This window comes from Stenella coeruleoalba, assembly GCF_951394435.1.
Source record: "Stenella coeruleoalba genome assembly, chromosome: 5".
NCBI classification, from domain to species: Eukaryota; Metazoa; Chordata; class Mammalia; order Artiodactyla; family Delphinidae; genus Stenella; species Stenella coeruleoalba.
This window is the reverse complement of record NC_137150.1, coordinates 50,291,016-50,310,106: the sequence shown is the minus strand read 5'-3', so window position 1 is coordinate 50,310,106 and position 19,091 is coordinate 50,291,016. Positions and strand designations below refer to the sequence as shown.

General features: G+C 41.3%; 1 protein-coding gene across 3 annotated transcripts in view; it reads right to left on the bottom strand.

Moving 5' to 3' along the window:
• TMEM212 (transmembrane protein 212) overlaps nt 1–19,091 on the bottom strand; it is a gene marked incomplete at its 3' end in the record, with an annotated part of 42,888 nt that overhangs the window by 8,497 nt on the left and 15,300 nt on the right. For 2 of the 3 annotated variants that reach the window (XM_079923389.1, XM_079923390.1), the window contains 3 exons: nt 3,141–3,286; nt 1,466–1,575; nt 508–790 (listed from right to left, as the gene is read on the bottom strand). In XM_079923389.1, coding sequence (XP_079779515.1) covers nt 508–666 — 159 coding nt within the window. In that variant the 5' untranslated portion in view covers nt 667–790; nt 1,466–1,575; nt 3,141–3,286. Of the gene's footprint in view, nt 1–507; nt 791–1,465; nt 1,576–3,140; nt 3,287–8,644; nt 9,200–19,091 lie in introns of those variants that run through there. The other variant, XM_079923391.1, reaches the window with a different exon arrangement.

Here is a 19,091-nt window from a genome sequence, read left to right as displayed (position 1 = left end):
TATTTTCAGTTTAAGCAGTTGTGTTCAAAGAAAAAGATGGGAGAACTAAGATTTGGGGCTTCTAAACCTTTCGGTCACATAAACACACCTCGGTGTTTCTAATAAAAGCATTAGTCTGAAAATTATTTTACTTTGTTCTTCATTTAAAAATTATTTTTCATGGTTCATATTTTTTTCTACATTCAAATTTCGAAAGATAGATTCCGATTTCTCAGAACGTCCAGGTAAAGAAGATTAAAATAAAATAATTTTTGAAGAATTTCTCGAACAGCATTTTCACTATAGTATACCTGATATGTTGTAGATATGATTAAATGATATTAAGAAAACCTTATATTTAAAAGATAACTAATAGAAATCAATGTTCTAAGGTAAAATCTGATTTTCTGTAGAATTTTGATGTCTTCATATTGTTGGAAAACTTTAAAGGGACATGTTATTCTGGTCCCTCCTTCCCTCCCTCTTTCCTTTATTCTCTCAACATATGTAATAAAAATATTTTCTTACCAAAGCTCCATTCCAGATGGGACAAGCAATCCAGACACTCCATCCTGTGAACCAAAGCTTGTAGGAAAAGACTGGGAAGAAAGCAATAACTCCAGAGAATACACTGAGAGCCCCCAGAGTAATGAGAATCCGGCCAGCAGTCTTGTATAAGTCTTGCATTTTCCTCTGTGACTTGGGTCCTAGGTCTCAAAGATGTTTTGTTACCAAAACATGAGAGTATGTCAAGCCTCAATAAACAGAAGTTTCTTAGAGACAGTAGCCATGACACATGTGGACTGCTGATCTACTCGGAAACAAGATTATATTTGTTTTCAGTGAAATAATAATAAAATGTAGTGATATAATCCTTGACATAAATTTGACATAATAAATTATAATACTAGTTTTTCTCAGAGAGAGAAATCATTCCTCGTGTTGGGCTACCGCCTTCATTCCCTTCATTCTGCTCTGTCTTGGGGAGTGACCACTTCCTGGCTTAATCAGATTCAAAGGCTTGCTGACTGAGCTAATTGTTTCTCAACTCAACCTGCCTGGTGGTTCCAGCATAAAGCCAACATCCTTTGTGCACAATAGACCTACATTCCCAGCACAATTTCCCACAAAACAAAGTAAAAATAAGCACTCTGATCACTTTTCATTACATTTAATTTCAGTGATTTAAAGCAAAAGCAAGACCTCTCCCCCGCTTCAAAGTTCAATTCTACTATAATTATTTTTAAATTTTTGATACAGATTTATCCCCAAATAGGCACAAGCTTCATTATGGACTTCTGCATTGTTTTCACTAAACCAGCTTCAGCTCAGTTAATTTATTATTAATTCAATTATCGAGTAAAGGGCAAAGATGGAAATGTATGCAGTTGTAAAATAAACTTTGAGGAATCATTCATTAGTTGACTAAAATACTGATCTCCATTCTAGAATCGTAATTCAAAATTTAGATGGTGGGCTCACGTACACTGAAGCAATCGCAGAAGTTCATCTCTTAGTTTCTCATGCATTTGAGCAAGTGGTGTGTATTTGCTTTTGACTCAGAGGACATGTTTGACTGTCCTTCCAAGATAACATCTGGAAAACACAGACAACTTTCTGAAGCGATCTGATTAAATTTCTATGCAATATTAATACCTTTTTTCCCCTTAAATAAAATTAAGAAAAATAATTTTATGGATGGAAAGGTAGTGGTTTAGAACATGGATTTTGGAGTCAGACACAGCTAGGATCCTGGTTCCACTCTCTACCAGGTATGTGTCCTTGGGCAAAGGCAAGTTGCTTAGCTTTTCTAGGGCTGTTTCTTCATATGGGAGATGGGAATAAAGTTAGTGTTTATGTCACCAGATGGTGACTGTTAGCATTAAATGAGCCAATACATGTAAAATCCTTAGCGCTGGGCTCCGAATAGCAAAGATGCTTGGGAAGCTACCTGTTATTTCGTTGGGACATTGCATCTTTGGAGTTCTTTCAGTATGGGACAAAGGCACAGTCTTCACTGTTTCTCTTATCCGTCGTCTTATGGACATTAGGTTTGGTAAAAGCTGGTAAAAGCTCCCAAAGGACCCTCCCATGTACGGTGAGGAGTGAAGCTTCTCTCTGACTCTCCGCCATTTCCTCTCTGTCTTACTGTCTTTCCACAGTGTGACCCAGATTTTGAAGAAGTTGCATTCCTGGATATACAGAATTCAGGAAACCAGCTCAGGCTTTCTGCTATAGTTGTTATTTTCCATCATCTCCTCTTAACATTGTGGGAGTATAGTCTCTGATATTTTTTTTCCCCCAATGCCACTAGGTAAGTTCCACAAGAGCAGAGGGCTTGTACGTCTTATAAATCCCCTTGATGTATGACATGTCCAACACCTAGAAACATGTCTAGCCCAAAGTAGATACTTAGGACACACTTGTCAAATTAATTAACGAATACATTCAACTTCCCAGCTTCGCATTTGGGGCCCCATGGGTTAGCCATCTGGATCTGTGCGTGGGCACCACGGTCAGTGTGTACTAATGTCAGTGTGTTCCCTTGTTACAGAGGCAAGCCTTCTGGACTGAAGAAAGACGTGCTTGTGTTAGTATTTGGTTTGAGCTGTTTTGACTTTTTCCTTTACTTTTTATCTCAAGGTTATAGCTACATGGTATGTCAATATACTGCGGGTCAGATCACTGTCTCCCGTTTGCGTGTTTGGAAAATAAAGACTGTTGAAATACTCATGTTAAACAGTACAAAGATGTCAAACAAAGGGAATATGTTTTGTTTTAATCTGGGGGGGGGGGGGTTGGTGTTTGTGACACTGTAACACTAACCCTGACTCTGTCACTGTGACCTGTAAACCTGAATTTATTAGTGATTAGGAAAGTCGTCGCCACTTATTATAACAAAAGAAGGGACAGAGGGAGAACTAGGGATTTCTCTGTGTGTTTTCCCTGCTGTAGGAAATCTTTCCACACTGATTTCATTAACGCAAGAAGACTTTCAGGAAGGGCAGCTACCGGCAAAGAAGAGAAAATGTAATTCTGCCCCTGGCCCGGGCTTCCTCTCAGCTCGGCCACATCTCCTGTTCCCAGTGTCTGGCAGCCAGGGAGGCTCACAGGGTCCCTGCCCCTCCAGGGCCCCTCCCTCCCATTTGGCACTAACTTACTGGAAGGCCAGTCTGTAATCCCTGGTGGAGGTGGTGTTTGTCAAGGTCTTTGCAGGCTGCTTTGCAGATCCTTCCTTCTCCCTCATCATCTTGGCACAGGGAAGAATGGTAGAAGTTCTACCAAACTCTTCAATCCAGCTTTGCCACTGGAAAAAAACCCCAAAAAGTCCCCAACAAACTGACATTTTGATTCCAACACTCACCCACCCACCCCCTGCAAAAAAAGAAAGAAAAGGAAATGTAATCTGGACCCCCAGATAGATGGGATAACGTCAGTGATGCTGAGGGGGAGAAGCTGATTTGGACATTCTCCACCTCTCTAGATACACTCCTTCACACGTGAGCCCTAGAAATGACAGCTCTGTGTGTGCTCAAGTCTTAGGGTTTTTTTAAAGTAAGTTTCAAAGCCACAGAAGGGGTTCCATTTTGCCAAGATAAAAGAAAATGGAGCTCTAGACAAGAGATGGAAAGAAAATGCTTTATCTCCCCAGGAGCTTCAGGTGACTACCTTCATTTGTTTACACATTAGAGGTAGCTCCTCTAGCAGAAAGAGCATGGGCTTTGGCATCAGAGAGACCTGGGTTCCAGCCTCTTACACTGTTAGTGGGAATGTAAACTGGTGCAGCCACTTTGGAAACAGTGTGGAGGTTCCTCAAAAAACTAAAAATAGAGTTGCCAGATGATCCAGCAATCCCACTCCTGGGCATATACCCAGGCAAAGCTATAATTTGAAAAGATACATGCACCCCTATGTTCATAGCAGCACTATTTACAATAGCCAAGACTCGGAAACAACCTAAGTGTCCATCGACAGAGGAATGGATAAAGAAGACATGGTACATATATACAATGAAATATTACTCAGCTACAAAAAAAAGAATAAAATAATGCCATTTGCAGCAACATAGATGGACCTAGAGATTATCATACTAAGCGAAGTAAGCCAGAAAGAGAAAGACAAATACCATATGATATCATTTATATGTGGAATCTAAAATACAACACAAATGAACATATGGATGAAACAGAAACAGACACACAGACATAGAGAACAGACTTGTGGTTGCCAAGGGGGAGAGGAGGTGGGGGAGGCATGGTTTGGGAGTTTGGGATTAGCAGATGCAAACTATTATATATAGGATGGATAAACAACAAGGTCCTACTATACAGCACAGGGAACTATATTCAATATCCTGTGATAAACCATAACAGAAAAGAATATCTATCTATCTATCTATGTATCTATCTATCTATCTATCTGAATCACTTTGCTGTACAGCAGAAGTTAACACAACATTGTAAATCAACTATATTTCAATTAAAAAAAAAAAAAGACCTGGGTTCTGTACTGAGGATTCCACCTGATATATACAAAAAGGAATGAAAGGGCTTCCCTGGTGGCACAGTGGTTGAGAGTCTGCCTGCTGATGCAGGGGACATGGGTTCGTGCCCCGGTCCGGGAAGATCCTGCATGCCGCGGGGCGGCTGGGCCCGCGAGCCATGGCCACTGAGCCTGAGCATCCGGAGCCTGTGCTCCGCAACGGGAGAGGCCACAACGGTGAGAGGCCCGCGTACCGAGAAAAAAAAAAAAAAAAAGGAATGAAAAAATTAGAAAATTAATACCCTGCTAACCTCAGTGCAGCAACTGATTCAAGCACAATGGATACCTTTACAATGGAAAATATCTTAACCAGGATAAAGGTTAAGTCACCATCTTAACCAAGTGATCAAACTTTAAGTCACCAACAACAGGGCAAACCGACCTCACCGCCTCCTGATATGATGCATTGCCTCCTGATATGATACAATTACCTGTGTAGCACTCCTGGTAAAAATGTATAGCTTGAATCTAATCACAAAGTTACAGTCAAACTCAGATTACTGGGACATTTTACAAAGCACTAGCCTGGACTCTTCAAAACTGTCCATGTCATGAAAGATAATAAAAAAGTTACTGGGACAATTGGGGAAATATAAACCTGGAGTTTCTATTAGATAACACTAGTGCATCAACGTTAAGTGTCTTGGGAGTATGAATGGCATTACAGTTACGTAAGAGAACGTCCAATTGGTGACTAGGTACGTTAGTGTTCTTTATGCTTTCTTCCAGCCTTTCTGTAGGTTCGAAAATTTCAAATTAAAAGGTGGGAGAACAAAAGGGAAAAAAGAAAAGATCTATGGCTTTAGTAATGTGCAAAAAATGAAAGGCCTAACTTTTACTCAGACATCCAGCCATGCGGCTCAATAATCCTTGAGAGTATTGACGAATGTAGATCACAGTGTAAGGAATGCCCCTTCAACACCAAGACGAACCTGTCTTCCTAGCATAGGAACGATGGACAGATGTGTTTGATTATACCGTGAAGACACAGCCCTCATGCAGACACACTAATGGGTATCTTTCATATACTTTTTTGTCTTTCCAAATATTCCAGGTTCTTAACTGGATTAAAAACATTTCCAGTGCTCATTCATAATGCACACTTCCCTCTGCTTTTGACTAGCTGTTCGGCTTCAACTTTGAGTGAACCCTCCCTTCTCATAATGGCTTGGGGTTTAAGGAGAGCAAAGTTCAATTTTTATCATCCCTAACTGGGAATTGTCAAATTTAAAGGCTTTCAATCTGCAAGATGTTTGGATCTAAATAGAGATTTGTGCCTCAACGTGTACTTACCTAATTCAGATTTTATCTGCCTTTTTGTATATCTGACCCTCAGATGTGTTTTGAAATCATCTGGAATTTATCAGAATTTTCTTCTGTTTTCGCAAAGAAAAACAACTCAAGTGTGTCACCGGCAAACTTGTGCAGCTTGCTGTCGGTTGGCTCTCCCAAGCCCTGCAGCTGGAAGGAAGTGGTCTTACTGGCAGACTTGACGAGCCAGGCAGCCTCCCACAGGCTACTGTGGAGATGTCTGTCTTTTAGAAAGGCTGCTCCTATCTTGTTTTATCATGGAGATAGAGAAGCCACAGATAGAATCGATTGTGACAGCGGCAGTGATTGATTGGTGCTTTGGCCACCAAGGAGAGGGGAAGAAACTAAGAAAACAGGAAGAGAGAAAACAGTGGGGGTGTCTGGGGAAGAGAGGTGGGGAAAAGACGGAGAGGAGAGAAGGACAACAAGAGAGAAGTCAGAACACAGAGGAAAACATTCCCGAGGCCAAAACCAGCTTCTTGCGTCACTCTCAGATCCAGAGCCTGGGTTTGGACAGAGTTGACTCCGGGACAGAGGAGTGATGGGAGCCATGGGCCGTCCGTGTACATTTTACAAAAGTGGTTTGTAGGGAGGACAAAAGGGAAATAAATAGAGGGAAAGGGCAAAAAAAGCAGAAGGAGAAAGAAGCTGCTCTAAGTATCCGGAAGTATTCTCAGATTATGCTTGTTTTTAAAGTTGCTTTTAGGGACAAAGTTTTAAGTCCTCTTAAATGGAAAACGTATATTCATTTAGATCCTTCTCTTAGCATTTTTGAAAGAGGAAAGGACCAAATTGTTCTGTGAGAAACGAAACACACTTTTTGATCCAATTATACCCATGTGAAAGGCAAAAGGGAGGGAGGAACAGTGAGGATGAGTTCACTAAAGCCCTCTATGGGTGTCTTCATTATTCCCATTTTACAGATGGCAAAACTGAGGTTCTTGGGTGTTAAACAACAAGTGTGACCCAGCTAATTAGTGTCAAATCCTGGTTTGGAACTTAGGCATACTTGACTCTGACGTTTGTAATTTTTTTTTTTTTTTTTTGTAATTTTTGCTTTTCTCTAGTAGATCAGTATACAGGTGTACCACATCTTTTAAAGCACATACGTACATCTGAAAATTGAACCATGAAGTACCAAAGCATATAGGGCTGTACTCAAGCCAAGGGCATAATGGGAATGGAGACGCTGCTGCAGATGCACAAAGGAGACGTTATTAGAACTGCTGATTCTACTCTCAGTTACAAAAAACAAAAACAAGATAAAAAAACCGAACAAAGAGATTCCTTGCTATTTCTTTTTTAAAAATTAGAACAAAGAGGGAACTAAAACCAAAGTTTCATTTCTGTGTATTGATGTGAAAATCCCAGAATTCCTATCTAGAGCGTTGCTGTGGTTAGTTTTCCATTCTGCAGTGCTTCATGTCGGGGCTCTTGCCCTTGATGTGGAGATAGACTGGGATGGTTGCTGTATGGAATGTTCCTGAACATCTGCTTGAGGGGGTGTGGGCTAAAACAAATGAATATTATGAGGAGCAGCCTGGTGTAGTAGACAGAGACCAGGGCTGTGTGACCTTGAGTAAATCAAAACCTCATAATCTTGGTGTCCTTCTCAGTAACATGTGGAGGTTAGACTAGATAATTTCTAAGACTCCTTCCATAGCTAAGATTCCATGGCTTAAAATAAATCCCAAAGAAGCAAAAGTACCTAAGTGGCCAAAATGCCTGTCCTTAAGAAGTCTGTATCACTAAGAATGTTATCTCCTTGAGGACTGGAAACTTCCAACTAGATCCCCCTCTATCTGGTACAAACAATGGGCATGTAATAAACACTGCATGCTGTGTACTGACTGGCTAATTGGATTCTTGCTGGACAGATTTCCCCCAGAATTCCTCCAAGGAGGCCTCACTTTGACCCTCGCGGCACACAAATAACCAGTAACTGGGAGCCAACATCCACCAGCTGGATAATTAAAAGACTCCAAGTAACAAACCGGTGATCTCAGCCCAGCTCTGGTGACTGTGTCATAAAATAATGAAAACTTGTCAACAAACACAGCAGAGGCTAAGGAGGGCAAGGATTGAGGGAACATAAAACCTAATCACTCTTCTTTCCCAGCTTCTTGAAAAGGGATGAAAAGCTGGGAGGGAACTGGTAACAAACATCTCAGGCATGGAGTTCCTGGCGGAAGAGATGAGAATTTAACGAGGATCCGGATGTGGCAGAAAACTCAAAGGCAAATCCCCATTCACTGGCCAAGAGTCACTAGATAGGGTGAGCCTCTCTCAACTAGTTTCTGATTGGTCAGGAACCAAAGTCCCTACTCTGTTTTCCAAGCAACAGTTAAAACATCAGCAGCCTCAATTTTCTATATATTTTAAAATACAGGAAAGCAACATGAGCTAAGCATGGTACAGACAACGGATTCACTCCTTCACTTCATCAAGCTCTCTGCTCAAAGGGCCCCTCATCACAGGCCATCCCTCACCAATCTGTTTCTCCATCTCTTTTCTGAGCTTACTTATGACTACCTGATTTATTCTCCCTAGCTTCCTGGCTTACTTGTTTACTGTGTATCTTCCCAGCTAGAATGAAAGCTCTGTGAAGCCAGTACTTTGTTTTGTTCACTGCTGCATCCCAGAGCCATGAGCAATGCCTGGCCCACAGGAGATGTTTAGAAAGTACTGATGAATGAATGAATGAATGAATTTATGAAGTCACTGCTTATCACAATCGCTAGTTTATCCAGACCATTTGCTGTGAAAGCTAGCTCCTGAGGCCTTCACGTAAAAAGATTTAATTTCTTGGTACCTTAAATCTCTCCTGTTCTCCATGAAAATCCACACAGAAACACAAGGAAAATCTTCTGGGTTAGCTCACCCAGCTGTGAGAATGCACTGTGACACTTCTGCATTGTAGGTAGGTATATGGGAGAGGCACTCTGAAGTCACCCACTCTGGGATTCTTTTGGCCTGGCTGAACCAGCCCGTGACATACTGCCCATGACCCTGTGTTAAACAGAGGAAGACACAAGGTCACAGACTAACGGCCTGAGTCCAGCAAGAACTTCCGCCTCTGAGAGAAAGCTCTTGTGTGTACTTCTTTAATCCACTGATGATGCCAACTTTTAAATTGGTTCATGTTCACAGTGATCTATCTAACATAGTGATTTTATGGATCTCTGCATATTCAAAGGCTTTATCTATTTCTTTATCTGACCACTTTCCATAGATAAAAAGTATTTTCTCCTAATCTGTAGAAAAATGAAATAACAAAGACATAGCAAACTTTCACTTGGGAGAATCTGGCTACGCAAACTTATGCTTCTATTGTATTTTCATACAGATGATATTGTGATCTTTTCTGAGATAGGGTAACTAATAAACTAAGTGCATCCTTATGACATAAGGAGTTGGGTAGCATAGTAGAAACATGACCTACCATTAGCAGATGATGGTATCACTTTTGTATACAAAGGCCCACACTTTCCTTTTTCAACAGTACAGATATCCTGCCCTAGTTATTTATTTATTTATTTTTTAAAGAGGAGAAAGGTAATTTCTTGAAACTTCTGCAAAGCATTGTCCCAGTACATAAACCCTTCTAGTTCTTCCTCACTATCCACAGAAAGCTAATAGACATAAAAGATAAAAGCTAGGCTTAAGCAACCCTCCTTTATCTAATGGACAAGTTCACTAAGAAGAATGTGGGGCAATGAGAATGAAAAGTACATGGTAATAACCCAACTGGAGGATCACAGACAGAGTCTAAAAGAACCTTAGAGATCCGCTGGTCCATGCCTGTCATTTCACAGAATAATTCCATGGTTAAAATACCAAGATAAAGAGCCATCCAATTGCAACATTAACCTTAAATTTAAAAAGCCAGTTGTGACCGATGATCTTTCTGCTATATCTGCGTTTAGCACTAGGTGTTGCTCTACTGCTATTTATAGACCAGCTTTTCTTTGATACGCAGCAGGAATTGAACCTCCTAATTTGAGTTCCATTCTGCAAATGCTGTTTCTAAGATTATGCTCTGCTACTATATTATATGTTATGTTGAACAAGCTTCATTTAAATGACGTAGGTATAGCATACTGAATCTACTGAAACAGCCACTCTGGAAAAAAGTGATCAATACATGCCAGGGAAAGGCTATTCCAAAGCTAACTTTTTCAAATTGTCCTAATTCAAATATTTACTTAAACTCTGTTTTTATATTGTGTGCAATACAAGGGGAATGACATTGTTAGCTGTGTGTTTCCTGGAACTGACCATCTGCTACAAGGCCACAGATAAAGTTTGTTTATAGAAAAACAAAATATGAAAAAAAAGTTTACCACTGTTCTATTTGAGGTTTAATACTCCCACACATACTAAGTGGGAGAAAGGACAACTTTCTAGAATATTTCTTTCTCCGTGACAACAGAGGACAGAAATACTTTAACCCCCTCTAGTGACAGATGAATCATTACATAGATTAGTTCAGTTGTTCAGAGTTGAATGATAATACCACAAGGACAGACAGGTCATGCTTCAAGAAGTTTATAGTTTAGGAAGAGAGCAAATTTTCAATTCACCTGTAAGTTTTAAAGGGTATAAAATTCAGCTGTTGGGCTTCCCTGGTGGCGCAGTGGTTGAGAGTCCGCCTGCCGATGCAGGGGACACGGGTTCGTGCCCCGGTCTGGGAAGATCCCACATGCAGTGGAGCGGCTGGGCCCGTGAGCCATGGCCACTGAGCCTGCGCGTCTGGAGCCTGTGCTCCGCAATGGGAGAGGCCACAACAGTGAGAGGCCCGTGTACCGCAAAAAAAAAAAAAAAATTCAGCTGTTAAGTGTGACTCTTCAACATCATTACTTGGTTCTTTCAACTTGGGTCAATTTGGTATAAACCTCAGCATAAATGTTCCAAATTCTGCAAGTTACATATGCTATACTTATCTAATCTGAATTTTAAATCTTAGGGATATATGTAACAAAACAATGTCTAGTATATTGTTGCTAAATGTTATTTCTCAGTTTTGATATTTACCAATAACTATTTGTAAGACCAATAATCGGGCAACGATGTTAATAACAGCCCTAGGTTTTTATCAAAAAGGAAAGTGGCAGCCTGAAGCCCAGAGTGGGAGAGTCGTCATCACGCTCTAATCAGAGCTTAGAGCAAAGAGAGAGAGCAACAGTTCATGCAAAGCTAGCTGCTGGGATCCATAGTGTAAATCCTTCAATCTAGTCCTAAAGAGAGGGTTTCTTCTAATTTTTATAGTTTGGGCTTCAGGCTGAAAAAACTGAGTCCTTGGTTGAAATTTGACTTTCTTACAAAATATACTTTTCAGCTCTCTCCCTAGCACAAACGCAGCTCTTCTTTTCTGAGGATTCTGTTTTCTTTACATCCTTTGAGGATAAAACTATACTTTGTGGTTTTTATACCATATTCACTTAGGATATTTAAAAACAGAGTAAACTCTACTTTTTCTCCCAATTCTCTCTTCACAGTGGTTCTCCTTTCCCCACCCCTTACAGACTCAGTGATAATGTAAAATAGTTTCCACTATTAGTTTTGCACTTCTTCTGTCAGGCTCCATATTAAAGATGGGCAATTTTTCAAAAGTGATAGGTCAAACTCCTGATCCATGTTCTTGTAAACTTGGGGTAGGAAGATGTTTACGTGTTAAGAGAATTATCTTTTTTCTCCAAAGGGGAGAGGGGGAAGAATTTCTGAAAGAATCCATTTTGGAAATCAATGTTTAGTGAATGGCAGGACGGAGAGGCCAGTAGGTGCCGAGGAAATTTCTGCCATCTCTAGTCAGACCCACGTCTACATGGACCATTTATAGGTAAGTCTGTGGGTGTGTGCGTAGTGGATAAGAACAGTAAGAGCTATGAAAATACACTTACCATTCACACACACACACAAATTACAAAATGCTTACCCTTCGTTTTTCTTAAGACTAAATTAACCAAAGCTTAAAAAAAAATTCTGCTGTATGGGCTCTTCTAATGTCACCTACTAATCTCTTCCATCCCTTTCAATCCTCCAAGCAGGTTCCATCTGCATGATTCCAAAGAGGTGAACATGGGTCCTGTTCCTGCTTAAAAATTGTTTCCAGCCTAGCTTAACCACCTCTAACGTTCAAGTTCATTCCAAGATTGAGACAAAATCTCTCTATCTAAAGCAAAATAAAAGCTAAATTCCAACCTTTTGGCCTCATTTCATGTTTTATTATTCTACGTTAAATTCCTACCTTTTGGCCTCATTTCATGTTTTATTATTCTATGTTTCCTAATAATACATTTTGTAAATATTGAAATGGGCACACGTGCTGTGTACCAGAGGCAAGGCTATGTACAGTTAACGCAAGTCGCGATCCTCAGAAGAGGTCCATTTCAGGCCACATGCAATTTACATTTTTTCCTCCTTCTTGATATAGCAAAAAGAAAAAAAATCTAGAAAACATTATAGAATCCAATTATATGCATTTTTAGGCCAATGATAAAGCATAGGCTTTTAATGCTCACAGTAGGGACAGAGCTGGCCTGAGCTGCAGCCTGGGGATGTGTAAGCTGACGTACAGCTGTGATATTCACAAATCAGAAAATGTGGGGACCGCATTATTACAAGGTGCTACTAAAAAGCTTATTAAAGTCTAGCATTATTAAAGCCTAGAGATGTTTGCTTAATACCAGCTAAGCTCACACACACTTGAAGAATTCATTTTATGTGTTTTAATAATAATAATAGAAATAAAAATTTCCCCCCAATCTGCTTACTTATTTCTTGTTAATTCTTGGTTAGAGAAGGCAGTAATTATAAGAAAGACATTTCAAAGAGCATGTACATTTGCGTCAAATAAAAGAAGTATTTACAACATAGATTTAATTATGCTTTTTAAAATGTAATTATTTCAGTTAGACAAACCTTGTGCTCTATTTCCTTAAAGGAGAGGTTCGCAACATTTTGGGGGTGCACTTTCAGTGAGCAAAAGCCTTCCTTTTGAATACCCACATCAAAGTAACTTTGGAATGAGCAATCAGTAGTTTTTCCCTGATGTGGTAAATGTGGTGTTTTTAAACAGAGGACACTCTATAGCACAGGTGAGTTACCTTTTATCGGCACTTCCTCATGATGAATGATAAAGAAAGATGCTCTTTGAAGTGCATCGGTTTCCTCTTCAGATTTTTTTCAAAATACTTCAAAACACTGAATCCCTGGGCAACACTATTTTCCTGTGACTTTACTCCTGCCTGTAGAATTGTAGGACTCTGCCCCAATTCTGCAGGAGAATGTTTCCTGTCTCCCTCTGGGAGTCTGCTATTCTTGCAGCAGAGGCTCCTGCATTCATTTCCTCCAGCTGCCTCTAGGCGGCCCTGTGCCCTGTGCCTTCATCCAGCAGCTGAGGTGATGCTCCAGCTGCTGCATGTCCTTGGCAGATAGCTGCAGTATGATCTAGTCCATTATCTTTGGACCAGGCCTCTGGCCTTGACTCTCCTTCCTTGTGAGTCTTCTTCCCCAGGGGAGTCCACAGCCTCGTACACATACAGCTGGCCCTGGAACCTCCCTAGGTTTGTCTGAATTTGCAACAGTTTAGGCTGGCCTGGGGGCCCTCAGTTATATAAAGATTGGGGCTCTCACTGTCAGTCACCAACTGCTTGGTGCTTAGCTACAGAAAGATAGGAGGAAAGGGATGGCGGGAGGGTGGGAAGAGGAAGGAAGGAGGTGGGGGGAGGGAGGGAGGAGGAAAGAAGGAAAAGAAGAAAGAAAGAAATTTTAAAAGGATGAAAGAAAAGGACTGGAAATGAAAATTCTAAAAGGTACATGTTTCCTGTCTGTAAGAAGTTTATTATCTACTTGGTTATAATTATTCATAGCTAAATACACTGCAAATTTCATAACAAGATGACTAAATCAGGGCATATCTAGATGCCAGCTTAAAGACTATTTGCAAACAGACAATCGATATCAATCAAGCCAGCCAATAAGCTCCTCTTATAGGACATGTCATTGCAAAAAACAGCTTCTCTGCCTAGGACCAAATCTAAGTTTATGGTTTTAGTAAATGAAAGGAGAAAAACTTTTTCTATCCATCAATCTTTTTTTTTTTAAGATTTTTTTTTAATGTGGACCATTTTTAAACTCTTTATTGAATTTGTTACAATACCGTTTCTGTTTTATGTTTTGGTTTTTCAGCCCCGAGGCATGTGGGATCTTAGCTCCCTGACCAGGAATTGAACCTGCACCCCTGCATTGGAAGGTGAAGTCTTAACCAATGGACTGCCAGGGAAGTCCCTATCCATCAATCTTAAATTCAACTGTGGCCTGGACTTCAGAAATAAGTTTAGTGCTAACGATTTTTGAAAGTCCTTATGCAATATTTTTTCACCAATACTCTCATAGAGGAGGAAATTGCAAGTTAGGGAAATTGCGTATTTAGTCTTTAGCTGATCTAAGTATTGGGTCTGAAGAAGTGTGTGAACTTCAAAGACACCAGCAGTCATAGCATTGCTCACCTGGCACTGAAGAATGTCTCCCAAATTCTCTGGGATGAGGAACATCTCTTCTTCCCCCACCCTCCCCCATTCAATGAAACTGGGCCAATTAGAGCACAAATATACAAGTAAAAAGGGTTGTCATCTAATTAGAGAATGAGGGAATACTGTCTACCTGTTCCACATGTGACATTTTTATTAACACTGCCTAACATCATGGTAGCTTTGGGCCAGGCAGGCAGCACTCTTAGGTCTTACTGAGCTTGCAGTCAGCTGAAGCTCTCAGGTGTGTTACTGTACCAGCTCTTCAGGCATCTCCCATGCCATATATACAGCACTGATTTGTCGAACTGGACACTTATCGCTCCTTAATTTCTTGGTAATGTTCACCCACTCTCCTATTCTACTGAAATCAGTGTGAATCTTGATTCTGATATTTTCCCTCAGTTTCCCTCTGCAAACTTAATAAAGACAAATTTGTTACTGCCATCTACTTTATTTAGATGAAGCTACCTGGAATCCTGCGGCAATCTGCTAAAGGTCTTGTTCCAGGCTGATAATCACACATTACTAGAAACACTTTTGGGGAGTGATTATTCAATCAGTTTTGGTTCCACATAATAAAATAATCAGAAATACCATGTATATGTATTCTCCTAATTTACCAGTAGCTCTAGCCAAATATTACATCAGGCTTGTTTATGATAACTAATTCTGAGGAAACCCTTGCTGGCTCATCTGAACTTCCTCATCTGAGCAAAATAATATTCATGAGTAGTTTTCTGCTTATAAAAGTAATAAGAGGCTCTTTGTAAACAGGGTTTGGTTTTTTTTTTGTTTTTTCTGTTTGTTTGTTTGTTTTGCGGTACGCGGGCCTCTCACTGTTGTGGCCTCTCCCGTTGTGGAGCACAGGCTCAGCGGCCATGGCTCACGGGCCCAGCCGCTCCACGGCATGTGGGATCCTCCCGGTCCGGGACACAAACCCGCGTCCCCTGCATCGGCAGGGGGACTCTCAACCACTGTGCCACCAGGGAAGCCCCCTGTAAACAGGGTTTTAAAATAAATGCATAAAGAAGAAAACAAAGCCATATGAAATCTCACCACCTACCACTGTAAACAGTTTGGTAACTTCCTTTCAGCTTGCTCCTTCCGTGTCCACTCCTCTCTCTCCCTCCTCTCCATGCACATACCTTATTCAATCCCCTCTGACATTCACTCTGTGCCTTCCCATCCCCCAGATCAAGTAACTGGATAATAGTCACCTGGCACTTTAAGAGTATATGGGTACAACAAAACCTGGAAAAAAAAAGGGTAAGAGAATTTTGACCTTTAAGATCAAACGCTGCAAGACTAACTCTTAAACAGAAATGTCTGCGTGCATACTTGTAGAGTGATTATTCTTGAAACAGGTCAGAGTAAGTCAAGGACGACTGAGGTGTAGACTTGGACTTACATAGTCAGGAGCAGCCGGAGTTCAAGAGGACACGGCCCCAGCTGCTCATCTGCACCAGGGAGCCACCTGGGTGCCAAGTCAGTGCCCAGGTGTTCTCGCCGATGCCCAGTGGAAACCACCAGTCGGTAGTGGCCAATTGTCTTGCAAGTTATACCCCTCTGTGGCCAAGGCTTTTTCACACGTGACACAGCCCTCTCTCTTCAATGGCCCAAATGATATTGGAGGAACAGGTAACTCAGATTTCATCAGCCCAAAGCCCTATCTGTGTTGAATGAATTTGAGGCCCAAGTAAAACCATTGCCAACTGCCCTCCAAAAAACCCCCTTCAACATGTATACATATATCATCATATACATGTGTATTTATCTATAGCTGTACTGTACACTTACACCTCTATACCTCTGGGTACTTGTCAGCCCAAGGCTCTGCCATTGCAGCTGCCTGGTCTCTGCCACACTGAGGTGCTGCTACCATCCCCACAGCTAGAAATCTACTGAAGCCCTTCTCACGCCCCCCTTCCAAGGCTCCACCGCTGAAGGCCAACCTCCCCACTGTTCTGAGTCCCGGTGCCCTCAGCCCTCCCATCCCTTGGCAGCTCAACATCTGCTCAGACAGCACTGAGCTGGAGCGCTGTTTTGTTCCATACAGTTTTTCTTCCTCGGGTGCACACGAGCTCCGATATCTTACTGTGCTTTATTTTTATATTTTAAAACGTCCAGCGCGGTTAAATACTTTTTCATTTATTTATTTGCCATCTTTAAGTTTCTTCTGCAAACTGACTGTGTAGCTCATTTTTCTGTTTGTCTTCTTTTATGTGCCCCCCAATTACAAGCAAACCCTTTTCTCAAATATTGGGAAATCATCTCTTTAGAGGTCCATTGCCCTGAGGTCACTGAACAGCCTTATTAATTCCTGCATGGAGTAAAAAAAAATATATAGGTCTAACTATGTCTTCCCTTCGCTATCTCTGGAATTCCCACTTCAGTAACCTTCTCATCAAAATTATGAAACCCTAATAAATCTTAGGGTTCTATGTAGCTCAGTTCACACAGTCATTGTTAAAGAATGGCAGTCCAGGGCTTCCCTGGTGGCGCAGTGGTTGAGAGTCCGCCTGCCGATGCAGGGAACACGGGTTCGTGCCCCGGTCCGGGAAGATCCCACATGCCACGGAGCGGCTGGGCCCGTGAGCCATGGCCGCTGAGCCTGCGCGTCCGGAGCCTGTGCTCCGCAACGGGAGAGGCCACAACAGTGAGAGGCCCGCGTACCGCAAAAAAAAAAAAAAAGAATTACAGTCCAACAACAACAAAGAGTAATTTTAGAAGATTTCTGATATTTGTATATCACAAAGACCATAAAAAGGGTTCCAATTCATACCCCCAGCAACACAGAGCTCAAGCCCTTTCGTGCAGCCGCACCGGATCCTCCTCTTGGCTCCGTGCTCTGACACTTTCCCTCTACTCCATTTCCCACACAAGTTTTCTTCCTCTCTCTTCCCCACTGTCTGCTAGATCTTCATTTTGTAGATAGCTTAGCCTCTCTGTCTGAGTCCTCTCTTCTTTTATATCTATCTCTCCTGCCTGGTTCCTTCCCACTCATTTTCCTAATTACAAGTCACAAAGGTGAGGAAGTTGACTAGGCACATTCACACCTTGATCAATTTTGTTCTTGTAACATTTGAAACATTTGACAAAGTCCACTACCATCTGCCAGCAACCACAGGCCTAAGATACCATCAGGAGCAACAGTTTGCACCTGCATGGAAATAACTCTACATAAGAGAGCTATTAACACTTCAAGCTAATTAACTCCAACCCTGCCATCTCTCCTGTACCCTTGGCCAGCTCCCCAACTGCAAATGTACTGGTTATTCATACTCTGGTGTGCTGTGTTTTATCTTTTTTGCCTCATTAGCTCCAACACTAAACCTACCTCTGGGGCCTTCTTATGGTGCTCTGTTGCCCTCTAAACAAACTTCTCATCCTGAAATACTCACAGAACAATATCATGTGTCTTGCACTCCTGTAATGCTACTCTATTCAGTGCAGCCTGATGGAAGGAGGCCACTGTGGGATTGGGGAACCATGTTCACATAATAAAAACTTATCCCTCTTTTTGACAACTCTTTGAAATGATTTCATCTGCAGTTTGAAAATGTTTGTGGCCCTCCTGTTTATGAGTATGGATTACATGCAAAAGTTACAAGGTTAAAAATAAAAGGCAGCCCTTAATAAATATTTGTTAAACTAGTAGAAATATTATTTGTATGGGCCAGTTGCAGATATTCTAAAATGGTTAAGAGGAATTAGTGGACTTAGATGGGACCCAAATCTATAATATCAAGTACAATCAGTATGCCAAAGTATACTTTCTTTGTTGAGTTACATTTTCTTTCTTGCTGAAAACTTGGATATCAGTTTTTATTTTCCAGTATTCTGGTGATTTTCATCTTCTCCATGACTCTGCAAATGTTACCAAGCACAGATTCTGCAATTGCATCTACAATGTTTTTAGTGAACTGGAATGTCAAGCATCTGTGTTTAGAATCCAAAACTTAGGAGGAGCTAAGAGTTCTCTTCCTATCTCATTCTTCACTTATCTTAGCCTTAATCCTTGTGGTTGTTCTCAATTTTTTAGCTTGAAAGTTACTCCCTTAGATAAAGACAGGCTAAAATGGAAATTAAATACTTCTGCTTTCTTTTTGCATCTCTACTGGCTTCATCTCTTCTTCCTCCTATTTCTTGTTCCAACCATTGCTTTATAAGATAGTCTTTCTTTTTTTTTGGCTGCGTTGGGTCTTCGTTGCTGTGCACAGACTTTCTCTAGTTGCGGCGAGCGGGGGCTACCCTTCGTTGCAGTGTGCGCGGGCTTCTCATTGCGGTGGCTTCTCTTGTTGTGGAGCATAAGCTCTAGGCACGTGGGCTTCAGTAGTTGCAGCATGCAGGCTCAGTAGTTGCAGCGCGTGGGCTCAGTGGTTGTGGCTTGTGGGCTCTAGAGTGCAGGCTCAGTTGTTGTGGCACACGGGCTTAGTTGCTCTGTGGCATGTGGGATCTTCCCAGACCAGGGATCGAACCTGTGTCCCCTGCATTGGCAGGAGGATTCTTAAACACTGCATCACCAGGGAAGTCCCTATAAAATAGCCTTTTAAGGTTGAACTTAGTATTTGTCATGAGTCTCCACTTAATCAGGGCTTGAGCCCTTTTAACAAAATTCTTCCTCTTTTGGTTTTGGTTTCCTCTTTCTATCTTTTCTATCTATGCTTTAGAGGGCTAGGAAACTCCAGGAACATTCCTTGAAGAGTCTCTTGTTATGCAATCATG